The sequence below is a fragment of the Eptesicus fuscus genome, chromosome 14 (genome assembly GCF_027574615.1).
Source record: "Eptesicus fuscus isolate TK198812 chromosome 14, DD_ASM_mEF_20220401, whole genome shotgun sequence".
NCBI lineage: Eukaryota > Metazoa > Chordata > Mammalia > Chiroptera > Vespertilionidae > Eptesicus > Eptesicus fuscus.
Window position 1 is genome coordinate 30,775,963 of NC_072486.1, and position 18,613 is coordinate 30,794,575.

Genomic DNA, 18,613 nt, shown 5'->3' on the forward strand with positions numbered 1-18,613 from the left:
CAGCTTTGTACACATACGTGGCCATTCCAATGAGGACTGCTGAGAGTCAGTCTTCTCCTCAAATACCTTTCCATGACCAAAGCCAATAGTGACTTAAAACAAAAGAGGCGGCATTCCCCAGAACCCCAAAGAAACTGCACATAAACACCCAGGCTGATACTTGGAACCTGAGGGGAGAGAAGCTATGCAGGACGGTTCGGGTTGGGGAGGGGCTGGGGGTCCTGGAGGTTGGGTGGAATGTGAGAGCATAGAGGGGACTATCTCGGGGGGGATGGAGAGCCCCAGAGCAGGAGTCAGATTAAGAGTAGAGAACAAGGCAGGGTGAATCAGTTTAGGGAGAACAAAAACAAACTTGACATTTCTTCCAAACCACCTCTAGGCTCTGTTCTGACCCTGGCTACTTGCCTGGTGGTTTCAGTCGCGTTCACTGGAACCCAGGCATGGGCCCAGCTTATTCACTGACAAAGCAATCTTTGGACAAATGCTATCCATTAACATCAGCGCGTTTTTAAAAACCATCATAACCATCGTGGGTGCCATTTAGAATTACACAATGGAAGTGTGTCTGTGTGCCAATGCATTGTGGTAGGTCTTAGGGCTGCATCAGATTTCCTGGGCCTGCCTTTAGGAGATATGCCTGTAAGGCCAACCTCAGTTCAGCTCTGCCCCCAGCACAGGTACACACAAGGGACACAGGTCTACCTCTTGTCTGCGTTCCACATGCAAATTTAATAGTAGCCTAATCCTGAAGGATTTATCAAGGATCCTAGGATAGGCTGTACATAGTCAATGCCCACCCTGTTACTTTTAAGTAATTACAGTGAAATGGAAAGGGAATAGATTTAGGAGTCAGAGCCAGGCTCATAATTCTGGTTCTAAAACTGGCTGTGCTATCGTGAGTTACTCTTTGTGCCTCAATTTCCTCCATCCATAGAAAGGGAATAAGAATACCTACATCTCATGATGTTGTGGGAAATAAAGGCACGCAATACATGACAGTTACTAAGTTCGTTTTCAGAGTTACGGCATTTTCCATGAGGTCCCGGGAGTGGGCTCAAATTCCGGTGATGAAGGGAGTCATCCATCCGCTAATACCCAAGAGTAAGGATACCTCCTAGGGGCTCGTAAAGCCCTGTCACCCACGGAACTACCTCCAGGATCTAGGTGTGGGGAGATCATCCTCTTGCCATGACCCACCCGCTCCTTCCTAAAGTCCTGGATGTATGCCACGACAACCTGAGCAGCCAGTCACATGAGCACTGGGGAAGGGAGCACAGCTGAGGCCCTCTGATCACTCAACATCTTCTGGCATTTGCTTTGCTCTTTGTGGTCATGTGGATACTATATGTTAAAGAGCTGGCTGTATTTAGACCAGTTTCCTGCATTCACTAAGTCCTCATTGCGTTTTGGTAATGATGCCAGAAACCTTACACCACACAGGGGTAATTAATAAAGTGACCTTTGCCCTCATTGGTGGTTTTGACAGGAAAAGTGATCCTGAGTGACCTGGCGGCCAATGAAGCAGACCCGAGCTGAAGCAGAGGGTTGGCAAAGAGCGTCAGCCAAGGCATGGATGCCCTCGGGGCCTGGGAGGTGAGGCATGGCTTGGATGGAGAGTGGATGAAATTCTTTCTGTTGTGTTAAAATCCTTGTGTGAAAAGCCCTAGGTATCTCAATAAGTCACCACTTCCACCGAAATTCTGTACTGATTTTCAAGTCTGACCTTAACAAACCAAAAAAAAAAAAAAAAAAAATTTAATTCTTAATATGACTATCCGCTGTGGAAACCCACATCTCATATTACCAGAGGCGGTAAAGGAACCCTCTAAAATTGCCCTTGCAGCTTTGCACGTGCAACCGGGGGTGCTAAAGCCTCTCCCCATCCAACTTGCATTTAGTCATGCAGCTTCTGGGCAGACCTGGGTGCCGATTGGAAGAAATGTGAACTCTTCTCTGGGAGCCACATACACTACTCAGCTCACCCAGGGGAGGTGAATCAACTCTTCCAGGGTACCATTTCATAAACTGCTGCTGCAGAATGCTAAGTCCACTTAGGCATATCAGCCCTAGCCCACATAGGACCAAAGGTGTTCTCTTTTGGTTCCGTGACTGATACAAATTATAATCTGCCCACAAGCCTGAGGAAGACAGAAAGGAGAAACGGGACTGCAGGGGAGCCAAGATTCCAAATAACATTCCAAACCATCTTACCTGTCTTCCTGACGCTGGCCATCTTGGGAGCTACAGGTGAGGGTGGGATGTCGGAATGTGAGTGTATGTGTTTGAGGTTCAGTGGGAAAGTGGTATAAGCAGAGGGACAGGGCAAGAGGGAAAGGTGGGGTGTAAAAGCAGGATATATTTCTGTGAGCAGGCAGGGATTATGCTTTCCTTGGGGCATAGGCAAATGTATGGATCAAATTCAAATGCAGGTAGGTCTAATCATTTTCTCAAACTATACGTGTCTAAGCTAAATGGTACACAGGAAGAGAAAGTCCACCTTTTATGGGTGCTGAGAGTTAGGTACACATATATATTTTGATATCTGTTAAATGCTGACCCAAGTCATGGCAATAAATAATCAAAAGCTTATAGTTAAGTTGTATTCAGCAGAGGTAGTAGTTCAGCCTATATTTTCTTCTTTATGTTATTGTCACAAAGTAATCAGATATCAAGTGGACATTTGTCTTTAGGAAATCACTCTGATATTATAAAGAGTAGAAAAAATGCCATTGAGAGCTCTTGGAAATTCTTTGCGTTGCGGGGAATTGAGTAAATATGCTAGTTTCTAAAATGTACAGATGCTGTACCTGCTTGTTTGTGAATCAAGAACATGTTGCAGATCTGCTTCCTGTTCTATTTGAAGTGTTAGACACAGCATTTTTATTGGAATAAAAAATTCCTTAGCTTTGCTGCGAATCTGTAAAGCACTTGTCAGCACAGCCCTTCTCTGGTAGCAAATGGTTGTACTGAACAAATACAACCTAAACTCATTCCATACACTCTCATGTGGCCAATATTCTCTCAGTAATTTTCAAGTTACAGCTGATCATTGCTTTTACTCGAAGTAAAATGTCACCAATTGCATTTAGTTCCTTTTTGTATTTTTCCTTGAGTTTTCATATGCACTATGCACTCTTAAGGTGGTAAGTAGGAAAAATGCACTATGGAATAAGTAAATTCTAGAAATTAAATTGCTCGGGTTAATAGTGCTTCTTTATTAGTGGAAAGGATGTTTCATGCCCATAGAACACTACATAGCATAAAATGAAGAGAAAGCTACTAAAAAGCTCGAGATGGTAATAGGGACATGCACTAAGTGGCAACCCTTTCAAATGGCTTCATTTGAAACATTCAGGAAAGAGCCAGACTTGTTCATGAAGCCCAAAACAGAGGTCAAAAGGCAGCAAAGAAACAAGGACCCTCTCCACCTCTGGGAACTTGTATTGGGAGATACAAGATGGAGAGCCAGTCACACTACAGTATTTGTATGTGCTGGGAGAGTTTGAAAAGGATATAAAATTAATTTATAAAATACCTAAAGTATGGTCCTTCAGTGTTTTTATTCACATCTTCTACCCACTTAGCTACATTATAGTCTCTTTTGAACCATGGGCTTAAATACCTGCAGAAAGCAATGGAAGGAACAAAGAAAGCAGAACAAGATAGAAAAATCTGAAAACACACAGCACAAGCTTAGCAAGGATGTTCTTCACCCTCCAAATGCAAGTGACTATGGCAAATAAACCTGGATGGATGTTGGGTGGTTATGAGGCAGTCTGTACAATCACATGAGCATAAACTCAGCTACCACAAGGCTCAGGGCATTCTAGAACGGATACACATTTCAGGAGAGCCTTTCCAGTGGTTTCCCAAAGTGACTCAGAAGCTCTTTCAATCATAGTGCTGTGAGCAATCCCATTCACCCACCTCCAAAGTGGCATTTTCCAGGCCACCTCTCATTGAGCTCCTTGGTTTTCAAATGGTAATGGCACTTTCTGAGAACCCTGAGGGCTGCCATTCCAACCTGGCATTTGGGCATATCACCCCAAGAACAATGAAAAGGAGCCAAGTTCTCTTTCCAATATGAAAGGAAAGACTTTAAATGGCCTCTGTCTCTCTCCTGATAGCAGATCCCAAGCTGGAATTAACAAGAAAGGCGCTCCAATCAGCTCTAGAAGGAGCGGAAAAGGTCTCACTCTTCTGATTCTGGAGCCCCAACGCACATTCATCGTGGTCCCGACAGGCCTCCGTGACCTTGAGGCTGGGTTTAATAATTGAGGTGCAGCTGTCATGGTCCTTCCTCGTCCGCTTGCACTCCAGACTAAAGTGTTCATTTTCCATTATGAAACGGCCCTCACAGGTTACCTTCTGAGTGTGTGAGCACCATGTGAGTGATTGACAGCGGATAATAATGGCCGAAGTTAGCATTTCCCAGGTGGATCTGGCAAAGTCTCCATCAGAATTAATCACAAAGGAAAATCTTAAAGGTATTAAAATTGGGAGTGCAAGTTTTGTTTTCTTTTCAGAGTTTCCTTTTATTTTTATGCTGGGGGAGGGGTTGGGAAGGGGGCGGGCAAGCAAAAGCATGTTCCCTTAGAATTTGCCCTCTTAAAATAAATCTAGATTCAACAAATTCAGCCTTGGACGAATTTGGAGATTTTACTGAGTTTTCTCATTTTAAAAAGTACCTTCTAGAAACACTATAGGCAATGAAGATCAAGCTCTGTAAAACTTTTAAGGTTATTTGGAAACAAACCAGGGGAAATGATAAAATATACTATTTGTGGTTCCAGTTTGCTTCTTTTCTCCATATTTAGTTTTAGTTTGTAAATACATTTAAGTATTTAAATGCAAATACATTTAAGTCAAGACTATATTTTCATAGTTACATAAACAAATTAGATTATTTTTTTTCCATAGTCATTTCCCTTGTTTTTAGCTATACCCAGTGTATGCTATAAAATAGTTCATGAAGTTCCCTCCTTAGAGAAGGGTCGGGTGCTTTATATGCTTATAAGATCATTTTTGCTAAGACAGTGTCCCTTGATTCTGGAACAACTCACACTCGTTTTGCCTTTAGCCACAATCATTGCCAACTTGTGCTTTTCACAGAGATAGCCATTAAAATCTGCATAAAGATTTCCACGGAGACACCGAACAAAAAGAAAAAAATAATCAAAAAGCAAGTGCAGCCACAGATGAAGACTCGTGAACGCTCGGGCCTGGGGAAAACTGGGAAAAGCCCATGCAGCAGTTGTTATCAGGTGACACACAGCCACACAGCAAACTGGATCACCCACAGGCAGGTGGCCACATCCAAGAGACATGTGTTCCTTTCACTGACAATCTTAGAAGCTCAGAGGACTGGTACCATGGCTATTCCATGAAACCTGCAGCCACATGGCTTCACTTGCCCCTGATGGACCTTTTCCTTCTTCTTAGGGAGCATCTCAGATGGGTGTGATCACTTCACTAGAGGTCATTGAAGAGAGCTCTCAATTGTTGCTCCTTCCGGAATCTGCTGTGAAAGTGCCATCACAGCGGCCTTCCTAATACTCTAGGTCGTGGTGGCTGGAGTGTTGGGGTTTTTATCAAACTGCTGTAAACCTGCCTATGTGGCTTGACTTGGCTTGTAGCGCAACATGCAAAAAAAAATAAAATAAAAATGCATTAGACAGGATAGGAGAGCCGTGTGTGCTCTCCAGGAGAGAAAGGCAGAGGAAAACCAGCTGGTGCTGGCTGGACCAGGACCACTTCTGAGCAGACGCCAGGGGTCAGTCAGAGACTAAATGACCCTGTTCTCAGCCAAGGAAGGGACTTGGAGGGAGATTAAGTGGCAGCCCAGAATGGAGGGGCAGGTGGAGACTGACCTGTGATCCAGACTCCCTGTCTGGGGGCTGTCAGAGCCCCCGGGGCTTATGCCTTGGGATGGGACTGTCGGGGCGAGGGAGTGCCCAGGCTCAGGTGCTTGGGGCTCCCTCCTGTAAAAACACAATATATAATACAAAGTCTAAGCCAAAAACTTGTTTAACATCACGTACAACAGTGAGGAAGATGCAAAAGCTTTCGGGGGGGGGGGGGGGGAACAATACATTAAACAAGGATATCTTGTGTTGTTAATTAGCAGAGTATGCATTTGTGGTGCATGTTTTAATTCATGTCCCAATGTTTCATCATCCTTTGGGATGATGAGATACTAAAAGGAATGTTGAAATAACAGATCTGATAATACCTCTTAGTCTAAAAAAATTAAAAAGATGTGTTTTTCCATGGTCATTCTGCTCCTCATACGGTCACACAAATGATGTTGCTGTATCAGAGGCAAATGGGATTATTTAACAAATATGGAAAGTATTAAAAAAAACTTGTCAATATAATTCTTGATATGCTATGTATTAGTATTCCTTCTAAGAAAAAAATGTGTATGCAGTATAGTGCCTGTACAATAAAGTGTGTGGTCAGCTTCACAGACTTGGCTCCATTTAGGTAACATGAGACACGTAACCCAAATCTGGAAAGTCTGAAAATCCTGAGGGAATCCTTTATATTTCTTCTTCATAAAGATAATTCCATTATGATCTTTTATTAAATATTTTATAACTGAATTATCTCACAGGCAAGATTTCTCAAGGGCAAGCTAGCAGTACAGTATTTATCATATGATGCGAGTGGGAATTTTACAGAAAAAAATTGTAAAAATAAGTGATCACTCTAAAAAACACTGTTATGAATCTTGCTCAACACCAAGTATTCTTTGGGTCTTAAACTCATAGTTTTAATATAATGTTGGATCTTTTTTTCTTAGTCACTTGAGTTTTCAAAGCATCGTTATATGAGATACTGTTAGAAAACTAAACAGTAGGAAGTTCTGAAGAACATTTTGCAATTTTATCTGTACTTCTGTGAGCCACTGGGATAAGTTAAGGAGCTCTTTACCAGGTGACCTCATGCAAAATAAATCAAACAACATTCCAAGAAGAGTTTATCCACAATGAGTCCTAAAGCATCCAAGCACTTTGGGGATGTATAAGATAAACTCTAACAGATTAGTTATTTATGATGGAGTTCTATGATGCCATTCTGGACCATGCAATGGTATCACTTGAACCTATCTATTGTTTCTATGGTAAAATATCCTCTAGTAAACTTTGACAAGCCACTTACAAGACAATACCATCAGCAGGAAGGTCCGAATTTCAGGGCAATGTTATTGTCCTGGACTGAAAAAGGCAGGGTATACGATGGAAAAGCTAACATAAGTTTTTGAGAAGCAGTTAACCAATACCTGCTATTCAGTTTGTTTTTTTTTTTAAATATTGAAGTCATAAAGAAGCAACAGAGATCCTGGAGGAATAGCTAGCACTGAACTGAGATATCAGTAAAAAAAAAAAAAAAAAGTTTTAAATGGATCAAAAAAAAACATGGTTAATTAAAACCAGGTGGCAAGATCAAAAAGCAGAGTCAGGATGTGTTTTATTCCATGGGGCTTAGGGAAGCTTAGTTTTGCTTGTACTTTATTCAGTGGAGAAACAAGCAAACACAAAAATGTGTTTAACTCATTATGACTTAAATGTAACTTCAGATCCCATCCCCAGTTTAAAAAAAAAAATGTGGCTATCCTTCAAAATGGATAGTGTTGCATTTAGTGACAATGATTCCGTTAAAGAGCAAGTTTAGGTAAATGCCCTTATAAATGTCCCGGGAAGAAAAATTTGAAAGGGAAAGGAATCCCATTAGTCTGAGAGAATGCTTAGAGAGCAGCCAGGAAGCCTGGGAGAGGCAGCGTCACCCAGTGAGCAGTATCATGCTCTAGGACGGTGGGAATTTCCCCCGATGCTTCTAGGCTGTGTGAATATTGGGGAGAGGAAGGGTGACCCCTCTGAAATGGTTGGACCCCCAGGGGATGAGAAGAAAGGAATGTTATCAAAATTCCCTTCAAACGCAACCAAGACAGCACAATGGCAGGGAACGGGAGAAAAAGCCTGCAGCGAGGGCCAGACCCCCGCACTGTCAGTGAATATTGCTTTGGGCACCGTTGCGGAGATGCCTATGTGAAAGAGAAAAGCCATGGTTAATTTTAAAATGGCAAAAAAGGAATTGAAGAGACAAAACCAAGACCAGAGGCCTGGTTGACAGTTCTCTGCCGAGCTGGTGAATTAACTTTCCACACTAACTGCACAGGACCTTGGATGACAGCCTTTTTCCAGGAGACGTGCAGACTTACTCAGTGGAATTAGACCGAGGTCTAAATCTTTTGCCTCTGATTTTCTTTCTGTTGCCTCCCACATTACCTGAAAAAAGATAGTTTATAGCTAGATTTGAATACAAATAATAAAAAAAACCACCATATGTTTAAGTACATCGTATTTCAAGTGAGTGTCATTTACCGCCAGCATCACCCAGAGCACAGGGCTCTACAGCTCTATACAACCATCCCAAGGTGTCTAGTGCACTGGTGCTTTCAAATCCGCTCATTTCCCATGCAAGAAAAAAAGGATCTGAACTCATAATAAATGCCCTTTCTCTACTGGGAGAAGAGCTAAACAGCTTACAGAAAAGAGCAAGTCTTTACAAACAGGAGCCATAGAAGATAGAATTTGGGTTATGTGGACAGATGGGTTCAGAATGCCACCCTGTACCTTGCCAAGAGTTACTTCGAGGTCGCCCATTTTCACAGATGTCTGAAATATGCTTTGTGTCTGGAATCCTTTCACTCCAAGAATGAGAGAGTCCGTTTGACCTGAAATTGAAAATGGGTATATGTTGTGCAAAAATATAACCAAATGAATGTTTAGAAATCATTAAGCAAAACTTCTAAGCGTTGCTGTGCGTTAAATAAATCAAGAAAGAAAAAAATCTAAAATGAAAGAATGAACAGAACATGAACATCTTCATGAAAAAGGCAAAATTACACGACATTCAATTTAAGAAAAGTCAAATACAATGGAACCCCATTACAACAGTTTATCACTGAAAAGCATCAGCATACAACGCAAGTCAATTATACTCCCCAGAGCACAAACACTACGTACAGCAAATTCACTACATATTTCGGTTATACAACCCAAGTAGCAGAGTTGTAATGGGGTCCCACCATAGATGTTTCTTAATTGTAAAGCAATGGTTTCCATTCAAATATTATGAGAACATGGACTTCCAAGAGATTTCATTAAGATTTGTTCTATTTAACCTGGCTAAACTTCATCAGAGTAATACTTAGTTTTTAAAAAAAACACACACAATAAAATTATTTTCTGAGAATTGGCATTTTCTCCACATATATGGCACCCCCAAAATGTAGTTAACTGTCCAATGAGTGTTAACTGTTAGTTAACTGCCCAATAAGTGAGCTGAGTCATATGTTTGTTGTGGGAGTATCTCTCACAAAGGCCATGCACCATGAAACCCTTCTGCTATTTAAATGAACTGTCCTGGCATCTTTAAATGAATTGTCTACAAGAAGCAAAATGTCCACACCTACCTTGAACCACACAAGAAAATTATTTTAACAAACTACATATACTTAGAAGTCACATAATCTGATACTATTTTTAACTGCTTAAAAGTCATAACCCCTTGAGATTTTGCTAAAATCTGGGAATGATTGAAGTCAATACTTCAAACCTTTCTTGAGCTACTGTAGAAAATAGCATGATACTTAAAAATCTTTTCCACATAGTATTCCAGTTAATGCTAATAATGCCTATTTTATAAGGAACTTTCTTCTATTGAATAAAAATAAATCGACACAATTATTATATATGAATTCCCTAAATTGGAACTTTTTCAACATCATTTGCTGATTAAGAATGATGCCCCTTTTGTACAGGACAACAGAAATTCTACTGGGACCCATTGATTTCTCCACTTATTTACCATATTATTTACTTTAACATTAAATATTTGACTGAGAAAAGAAGTTTACATGCTGAGAGAATTTAAGTAAATCTTATTCTCTTACTCCAGAAGCCCCCAATAAATTAAAAGAATAAATTTTTAACATCCTTCCGTAGAATTGTACTTGTGAAAAAAACAACAGTATTTTTACTTTTGTTTTAAGCTGTGCTATCTTAGTAAAAACACCCTTTGACGCTTAAGGTAGTTCCACACAAGGTGGAGTTCCCCGATCTCCCCAATGTCAACTGTCCTTCCTGATTATTTATAAAGAGTGAAATCCACTGCAGACTTTCTACAGATGATTCACTCTCGTTAGAACTCCAGGAGAGATCATGCTTCTTTTCAATAAACTAACAATTTACCTTTCAATCTATAAAGTTATTACTATGCCCAAAGTAATAATTGGGGCTATCAATCTTTTTTTTTCTATATATTATACCCCTACCAACAATTAAAAAAAATAATAATTCTCCACAGGAAGATTTAAACGTCTTTCAATAAACGTCTTCTTTCCTAAAACATCCCACCTATTTATTTCTGCTATCAGTTTATTTTATTAAGCAATTATAAAGCATGCAGAATTCTAAATGGTGTCATACATCTTAAGTTCCTGGAGCAAAAATATAGCATCAAAGTTTAAGACATATAAATAATATCTTAACCCCATCCACAATATTATAGGACTTAAAGCATTAAATATACTTAAATTTAACTGGCAACCAAGCTCTAAGTCATAAAGTCTAGAAATAATCATTCCAGGCATAAAAGGCAAAATCATAATATTCAAATATATGATTCACAGAGAAGCGGTCTTTTTTTTTTTTCCACAGCAAGCTTAGCTTTGATATATTTACAATTAAAAAAATAGTCAACACAGCATTCATATTACCAACTTATTTTAACAGCTGCTTTATCGAAGCATGACAGTAACCTTTTTCTTTGACTACCAAACATGACATAAAGCTCACCATTTAAAATATGGTAGAATACTAAGTATAGTTTCTTAAGCCATATAACGAGCAAGATTGAAAAGCTGTAGGGTTTTTATATAGATTTAACATTATTTGTTTTGTTTTGTTTTGTTTGGATTTCTGGTCTGATTTGTTAAACAAGTGGTTCTGAGCATATGGCATTTTGAATCAGAGTAATCAAAGAACAAAGGATACTATTTTTTTTAACATTCAAGAAAGAAGGAAGAAGTAATCAAACCTGCTGCAAAATAATGAAATGTTCTGACTAATGGAATAATGTGTGATGGAACAGGTAGAAATCTGAAAATGCGACAGAAAAGCAGACCTCTTCTTAGAACTAGATGCTGAGTTTGTGCTGACTCCGGGAGGAATGTCGCTATAAAAAGAGTCGCCATCTCCAGGCTTTTTTACATAATCTCCCTGGGGTAACTGTCTAAGGCATAATAAACATTTCAGAGTCAGAAAACAAGACACACACACATGAACACAGACATATACAAATATTATTTCAGGAAAAAAAGAGGGAGGGATAATGATCTACATGAGTCAAATCCATAACAACACATGAGATTATTCATACATGTGACAAGTTCAAGTCCTCCTAGAGATCAGAAATGCAGTTGCTGAAGCCTTTACAGTCTGAATGAATAAAGCTTTGCTTTAAGGGGAAAATACAGAAAGATGAAGTTTTCCATTGTCAATTCACTATACTTAGGGTGTTCACTGCAGCTTTTGTCTTTAAAAAAAAAAATGGTGCCGAAGGAGCCGTGTTGGACAGTCAGTCCTTGCCCGGATAAGGCATCATTTTTTTTTCACCATGGTGAATAAACTATTCATGATTTCTAAACATTATATAAAGTACCCTTGATTGGTCTTTAAAAAAACAGATGGATTTCTAAGCTATATTCTATAACTTAATCCAAATAAACTCTTATTCAAGGTCTCTGTTCAATTTGGAACTTCACTGTTCATTGCACAAAAATATGAAGAAGTTGAAAAAGATTCAAAGGTGAGTCAAACATATAATTCTATAACTGCACAGTAGAAGATGTAAAGGAAGATAATTTAGCAAGAGGAAGAAAGGATTGAAAAATAGCCAAATCTTGATGACATGATGGAAGGATAATTGTAGGTGGTTGTGGGTGACCTCGGTTCTCTATCTCCACTGTAGGAGTGCAACAGGGGGAAATCTGCCCTGTTATTGACTCTACTCGCTCTGGTGATTAATTAACGAAGATTGGAACAGATTCCTATTACTTCCTCTGTCTGAAGGGGTAGGGTAAAAAACTTTAGATCGGACTACCTAGTCGGCCCCCTTCCTCAGTAGTTAATCAAATCATTTGCCAGTGCCTGGCCCACGAGCAGCCAACTGAATAAAACACTTGATTGAGTTCCATTCAGTACTATTGTTGGAGGGCACGGAGTAGTGTTGGATGGAGAATTTCAAACAGAGCTGTTCTGAAAAAGGTCTCCAACAATGGTGCACATTTGCTAGCTCCTTTTCTCATTTGGTTATTCCTTAGTTACCATGCTAGTCATGATTACTTGCTGATGCTAAATTCTATCCAAAATATACCACTTTCAGATGTTTGCTTCCTTATGCAAACACTGTTTCAAATGTTTGAAGTACTTGGTCATTCACTCTTCTAAAGTACCAAATATCCTCACTCATATTATTTCAATCCTATATATGTATTCATACATCTCTACAAATCTAAAGATTTTCTGACATAAAGTACATATATTAATTTGTGAAATTAAATCTACTCCTCCCCTTGAAAGAAAGAATTCCTCATTAAATTTATAAGACTAATTTTATCTATAATTCTTTGATACATAATCCTTCAAAATATTTTTAACCCTTTAAGTGACTTCAGCTCATAATTGTAATCTTCCTGTTCCCCAGTACATTATGAAACATTAATTTTATTGAAAATATAATACAATTCTTCCACATTTATAGTGTTAATAATATAAGACAAATAATATATCTTCTTATGCAAGAGATCTTTAATCTCTGCAATTATGTTTGTTTTTTTTTCTTGCGGTGCATCAGTAAAATTGTCTATCAATGCTTGAAAAATGCTCTCAATAAAATCAAAGTTCTCTATGTTGCCTTTTGAATCATATTAATATTTATAAAGGAATTCCAGAGAATATCCCCTCAACATCACATTTCCAATAATAATCTTTATGCTTTACAACTCATGTTTGTCATTATTACCTTTAATGATAATCTTTCTAAGCTGATAAGATGTAACTCACTAAATTCAAATTAAATAAAGACAAGTTCCAACTACACTTGACTTTTCCCATTAATTCCTCCAAATTACCTTCTCCTTGCATGTCTCTGGCATTTAGGCATTTACCAAGGCCTCCTTAGCTGATAGCACAGGATTACATGGATTACCTCTAACAATGGATGGGACCCAGGTTTTATTTTTTTAACTGAGCATGTTTTACCACTCCTTCAGTAATTTCTGTGCAGTACATACTCTTCTTTTGCATAGTGTACAAACATCTTACATGCTAAACATATCGTAAACTATGCTTTTCAGTCAGAGGGCTGGAAGGGAGTTTAAATTCAATGAATTTCTGGGACAGCTTGTTTTTTTCACCCCAGTCAGGTCATATTCTTAGCTATTTCAAAATACAGAAACTACTTTGCATTCTTAAAATTCCATTAGTACTACATGTAACTTTCTTCCCATAGTAAATACATAAAAATGTTAATGATTATTAATTTTGTTAAAGATCTCAAGCATAAAATAGAACACCTTTCACGGTCTAGAAATGGATCCTTTTCAAATATCCATTATATATTATAACAAATCTATATCTTCTTGTTTAACCTTTAGTGAAGATAGAGAATATCAGGTCCCCATGATCAAGAAAATAACATTTCATCATTTGTTATAAAAGATCATAAATGACCAACTTAATGATCTCTTTAAATTGAATTTATTTTTCTAGTCTTTGTGTCTTTCTTCCTAAATTTTGGTGGTTTCATAGAATTTTGGAATCTAGCAGTGACTTGAATATCACCTTAGGTGGCCTGACCAGTGCTAAGTTTTATAATAGGAAAAGTACATCATATTTCCCATGTCATATGTAAATATCTTAGACATGTGCATGAATTTTAAAAATAAATAATGACCAAAAGAAAACAAAAGCTTATTTAAGTAAATTCTTTTTACTCAAAAAAGAATTGTGAGGGAAGTCTGATCTTTCCTAAAAGGGTCCATTGAACCATAGTATTTAATTTAATAATTCTTGCACATTTTCCAAATGAGAATACAATGAAAAATGTTTTAATTAAATCTTAACCTTAATCCTGAAGGAGACATTTCTCCAGTGCTTTGTCAGTATCTGGGCTGTCTATCATTAAAATGATTACTTTACTGTTTTAAAAAATATTATGTAATGTGTACCAAGTCACACTGACAGATGCATGACTATCATTGAAATAATAATATAAAAACAAACCAAGAAAGGCTTGAAAGAAAGGAGGGAGGTTCACAAGCGGAAAACAAAAGTGGCTAAAATAGGTGAGAGAGAAAAGAAGTGGGGAAGGGCATTTCTGCTGAAGGCATAGATCAGTAACACGTGATCTAATTGTTCATTCTATTTCTCCTCAATCATAATGATGTGTGTTCATTTCAGACAAAGAAAGATAATATTTAAGCTGAATATAGATGTCTTATAAGTCCAAGTTCAACTGATGTTTTCTTATTCTATTGCTATTTGCAAATCTGTTTGAAAACTGAAACTCAAACTTATAATTCTTGTTATAAAGTGTACAGCTGCTAAGTCCTAAAGCAATTATGCTAAAGTATAAGCAATAGCATCAACTGAAAAAAATCATGGAGGCCTTCTTCCCTGAAGACTTTAAAGAAAAGGACCAACCAATAGCCATCCTTCTAACTACAGGATGTATAAGAACTCTCCCTGGCTCCTAGGCTCCATGGTTCTACCCTTCACAAGATGACCCTGGCAGGTTTAAAGTGATGTCATTCGTGTATGGGCTTCTGCCTCCACTCTGCCCCAGAATGGAGCTTCTATATTCCATTAAGCCATTTGTAGACAAAAAGGAAAAAGAAAAAAAGAAGGGTTTGCTTCTTATCTTTTCGTCAGACCTGCAATTAAACCTATCACAAATTCCTTCCTATAATGAAAACCATGAGGACATGTTCTCAGAGGAAAAATTTATTAGGTATCTTCACAGAATTACTTGCCTGACCTCTCCAATATTTTGAAAGTTATGCCCAATTTGGCATTTCTGAGCCATTATGTAATTAACATAAATCTGATAACTGGCCACCTATTTAATATGGTCTTGCATTTAGTGTCAAAGCAAACTTTTATGTTCATCAATTCTTTCACCAGCTTAACCAGTATGTGCAGGGCTCACTTATGTCGATGAATGCCGCCTTCCTCTCTGAGAACCACATCCATCTCTTCCATTTGAAGATCAGAGTAACACAAAGTCTTCAGAGACCACATACTAGTAACTTCCCTTACCATAATGCTTTACAGATGACAAAGAACTCTATCTGGTTTGAGAGTTGGGGAAAGTTTAAGTGATTTCCCAACACCACATACTAGCAAGTAGGTGTCTGATTCCTTGTCAATTGGTCCTCTTACCATGGAACCTCAAAGAAAAACTCGATTTAAAGGCAAGGACAACTCAAAATTCTTATTTCTACTTCCTGGAATCCTTTGAAACTGGGCACATCTTTATTTGAGTATTTGAAAATATTTTTACAAGACTGTACATTTCTTAATGCATGCCTTTGTCCATTAGCCTTTCCACTTTCTCTATAATCACTTAACATATATTCTCAAAAAGAAAAATCTTTCAGCAGATATTTATACATTCATGGCTTCCTGATCTAAAGTCCATTCTGCTACTCCTCCACTGTGTGAGAATTATTGTATAAACCCAAGAATCATTAACTATGGACAGGGCAGAAATAAATCAAGGTTGTGTTAAAACAAATCAAAATATATAAAACAAATATCTGCTTAAGATGTTATTTAAATCTAGTTTAAAACATAAACTAGATTCTAAAAGAGGAGCCAGGTTGAGAAAATGATGATCAGTACTACCAACAGACATGAAATCATACCGAGTACACAGAGTCTTAGTGTAAACATCTCCTTAACTACACCTATGCATATATTGAGTGAGAATAAGACTGGGGCACAGCTTTACATATTCATCTTTTTTTTTTTTTTTGTACTGTGGACAACTCCTTTATTCCGGACAGTGTCCCTGGTGAGGACACATCTTGGAGCACTTTACTTTCCCTTTTACATAGTCAGCAATATTAAATCACATCACAGCTTTAGCTCCTACGGAAATGGGAGTTGAATCATCAATTTTTTGTCTACTTAGCCTAATTCTGTTTTTCCCTAAAGAAAGCCACTAAATTTAGATTTCTGATATGATGATAAACTTCTACTCAACAGAAAGCTTAAATGGCTCCAGCTCTTCTCTAGTGTTTCAACACACAAGAGTTTTAAAACATGGCACAGAGAAATCTAATTGTTTTTAAGTTTTAATTTAACTTATTAAATTAATACAATTTCATTTTGCCTGTTTTACTTTTTGCATTCATAAGGAGTTAGTTACTCCAGGGAAAGGTCTATTTTTTTTTCCTAATACCGATGTTAACTGACCAGGATCTCAGTTGGTACCCTGTGGGCACCATTTATTTATGGAGACTGTAGATACTTACGGCTAAATCTTATAGAAATTTTAAATTACAACATGGAAGGAAAGAGAAGGTAAAGTTTACAATTTTCACTTGTGAAAAAATGAAAGCTGTGGTTGGGCCTGAAGAAGTCTTGCCATGTTTATTACATCTTATTCCTAATCAGCCACAGGCATTTAGTAAAACAGTAGGAAAAGCTAAGTAAGTAGTAATCTGCAAAGATATCTTGAGTATAAAACTAGTAACTCTCTGATGTACAAGACCTGCTCTGGGCTATCAATTTCCAGGATATTTCATTTTGTATTAATAGCTAACAGCATTAGTACTTTTTAAAATGAAAAGGGTGTACTCAATATGGGCTAACTTAGATTTACTTAAAAAATAAATTCTTACAGATCTATAGAAATGTTTTGTATCCCTTTTTATGCTGTAGATTAAACATAGATTTTAAGGTTATGGATGAATGGGGTGCCTGACTATGGCAATCAGATTCCAACTATGCAAAACATTTCTTTAACTACCTGTACAATTATCTATTCAGTACAAAAATATTTTCTTATGCAGAGATTAAACAGGCTCAGCACGTGCCAGGTTATTCTCCCAATCACAACACTGTGCCCATAGGAAATGCATCACTTGTGAGTGGAAGTTACTGATATAACAACAGTAACGAATAAACAATAAATCCCCTCCAAAAGTACTAGGCAATAATAGTGTTATAAACATGAAGGAAAGCTAATTAATGTAAACGGTGACACCTTAACATAGAGGACACTTGTTTTAGAAGGAAAATAATCCATTTCCCCATAGATTACTATAAAAGTAACACAAATAATTGTAATATTGCTGGATGAAAAAAAACATTAAAATTAAATAATATTTTAAAATTAATACATTTCACAGCACCATTATTAAAATGATCATTTTAAGGTCATGAAAAATCAAGATTAGTGTATGACTACTACAGCATAAAAAAAGTAAACCTGACTTATAATTGCATGTATGAATTCCAAAGATGCGAATAGGATTTAAAACTTTCAGTTGTATGTTGATTATTCTCATCACATACCTCTGTTCTCGATAGTTTCTTTTCATGGACAAGTAGAGAAGGGGGAAAAAAAAGAATTAATTACCTACAAAAGTACATTAAGAGAGAGCATTAAACATAAAAGCTCTAGCATTCATTGAAAGGTCTCCACTATAGGATTCTGACTAGCAGAGTTAAAACAGGGAATCCAAAGTCACAAAAACACACATTTCAGTTATCTTTAGGAGAAGAGACACCAAAGGATTAATGACAATATTTTCAAATAACTATTTTTAAAATATAAAAACTTCAGCTATTAAAGAGTAACTTTTCTCAATACTGATTGCATCATATTAAATACTGTATTTAATAATGTTCTAAAGTCAACCCTGTTTCAAATACAGGTTTTCAGATGTGTATATTGCTTTAAATAATAAAATTAAGTAATCAAGTTACTTATATAAATTGTTTTAAAAAATAAAAATCATAATCCATTCCTTTTTAGATATAATATATACCCAAACTAAAACTATACCTAAGGATTTAAAGTAGGAGAATGTAAGTGGACCCTAGAACATTTTATTTCATCATGTGTGATAAATTAGAGTGAGTTAATTCACAGCTATTATGTGCCTCCAAAGTTATTACTACTTACTCACAAGCTTCACATTAGAAATACTGTGTTCAAAGTTTAGTCTCCTGTATTTTACGTGGTCATATACTACAATAAAATTACATGTTTTAAAATAAACCAACCTGAAAAAAAATGTGTTCTAGGGAATGTGGTATTGAGGCACCAGTGACTTTTAACACAAAAGAGTTAATTTATAATTTTCTATCATGACCTAACTAGGTGTTAATATTTTGAGGACAAGTTAGAAAAGTCAGCCAATTGAATAGTGGGCTCTTTCCTCCAAGGTCAAGACAATGTTTCCTCAGGGATTTTGTTTGGAGCACCGTTACCTGCCGATCTATTCTGTGTGCCCAATAAGTATCTCCTT

At 37.3% G+C, this 18,613-nt stretch overlaps 1 protein-coding gene across 12 annotated transcripts in view; it reads right to left on the reverse strand.

The window, feature by feature from the left end:
• Nucleotides 1–18,613, reverse strand: part of ADAM22 (ADAM metallopeptidase domain 22) — a 165,862-nt gene that overhangs the window by 6,123 nt on the left and 141,126 nt on the right. For 2 of the 12 annotated variants that reach the window (XM_054726025.1, XM_028157585.2), the window contains exons 26-30: nucleotides 17,655–17,672; nucleotides 11,107–11,301; nucleotides 8,640–8,740; nucleotides 8,225–8,291; nucleotides 3,536–3,622 (exon numbers count right to left, since the gene is read on the reverse strand). In XM_054726025.1, coding sequence (XP_054582000.1) covers nucleotides 3,536–3,622; nucleotides 8,225–8,291; nucleotides 8,640–8,740; nucleotides 11,107–11,301; nucleotides 17,655–17,672 — 468 coding nt within the window. Of the gene's footprint in view, nucleotides 1–3,535; nucleotides 3,623–5,870; nucleotides 5,982–8,224; nucleotides 8,292–8,639; nucleotides 8,741–11,106; nucleotides 11,302–17,654; nucleotides 17,673–18,613 lie in introns of all 12 variants that reach the window. The other 10 variants (XM_054726028.1, XM_054726027.1, XM_054726030.1 and 7 more) reach the window with 7 other exon arrangements.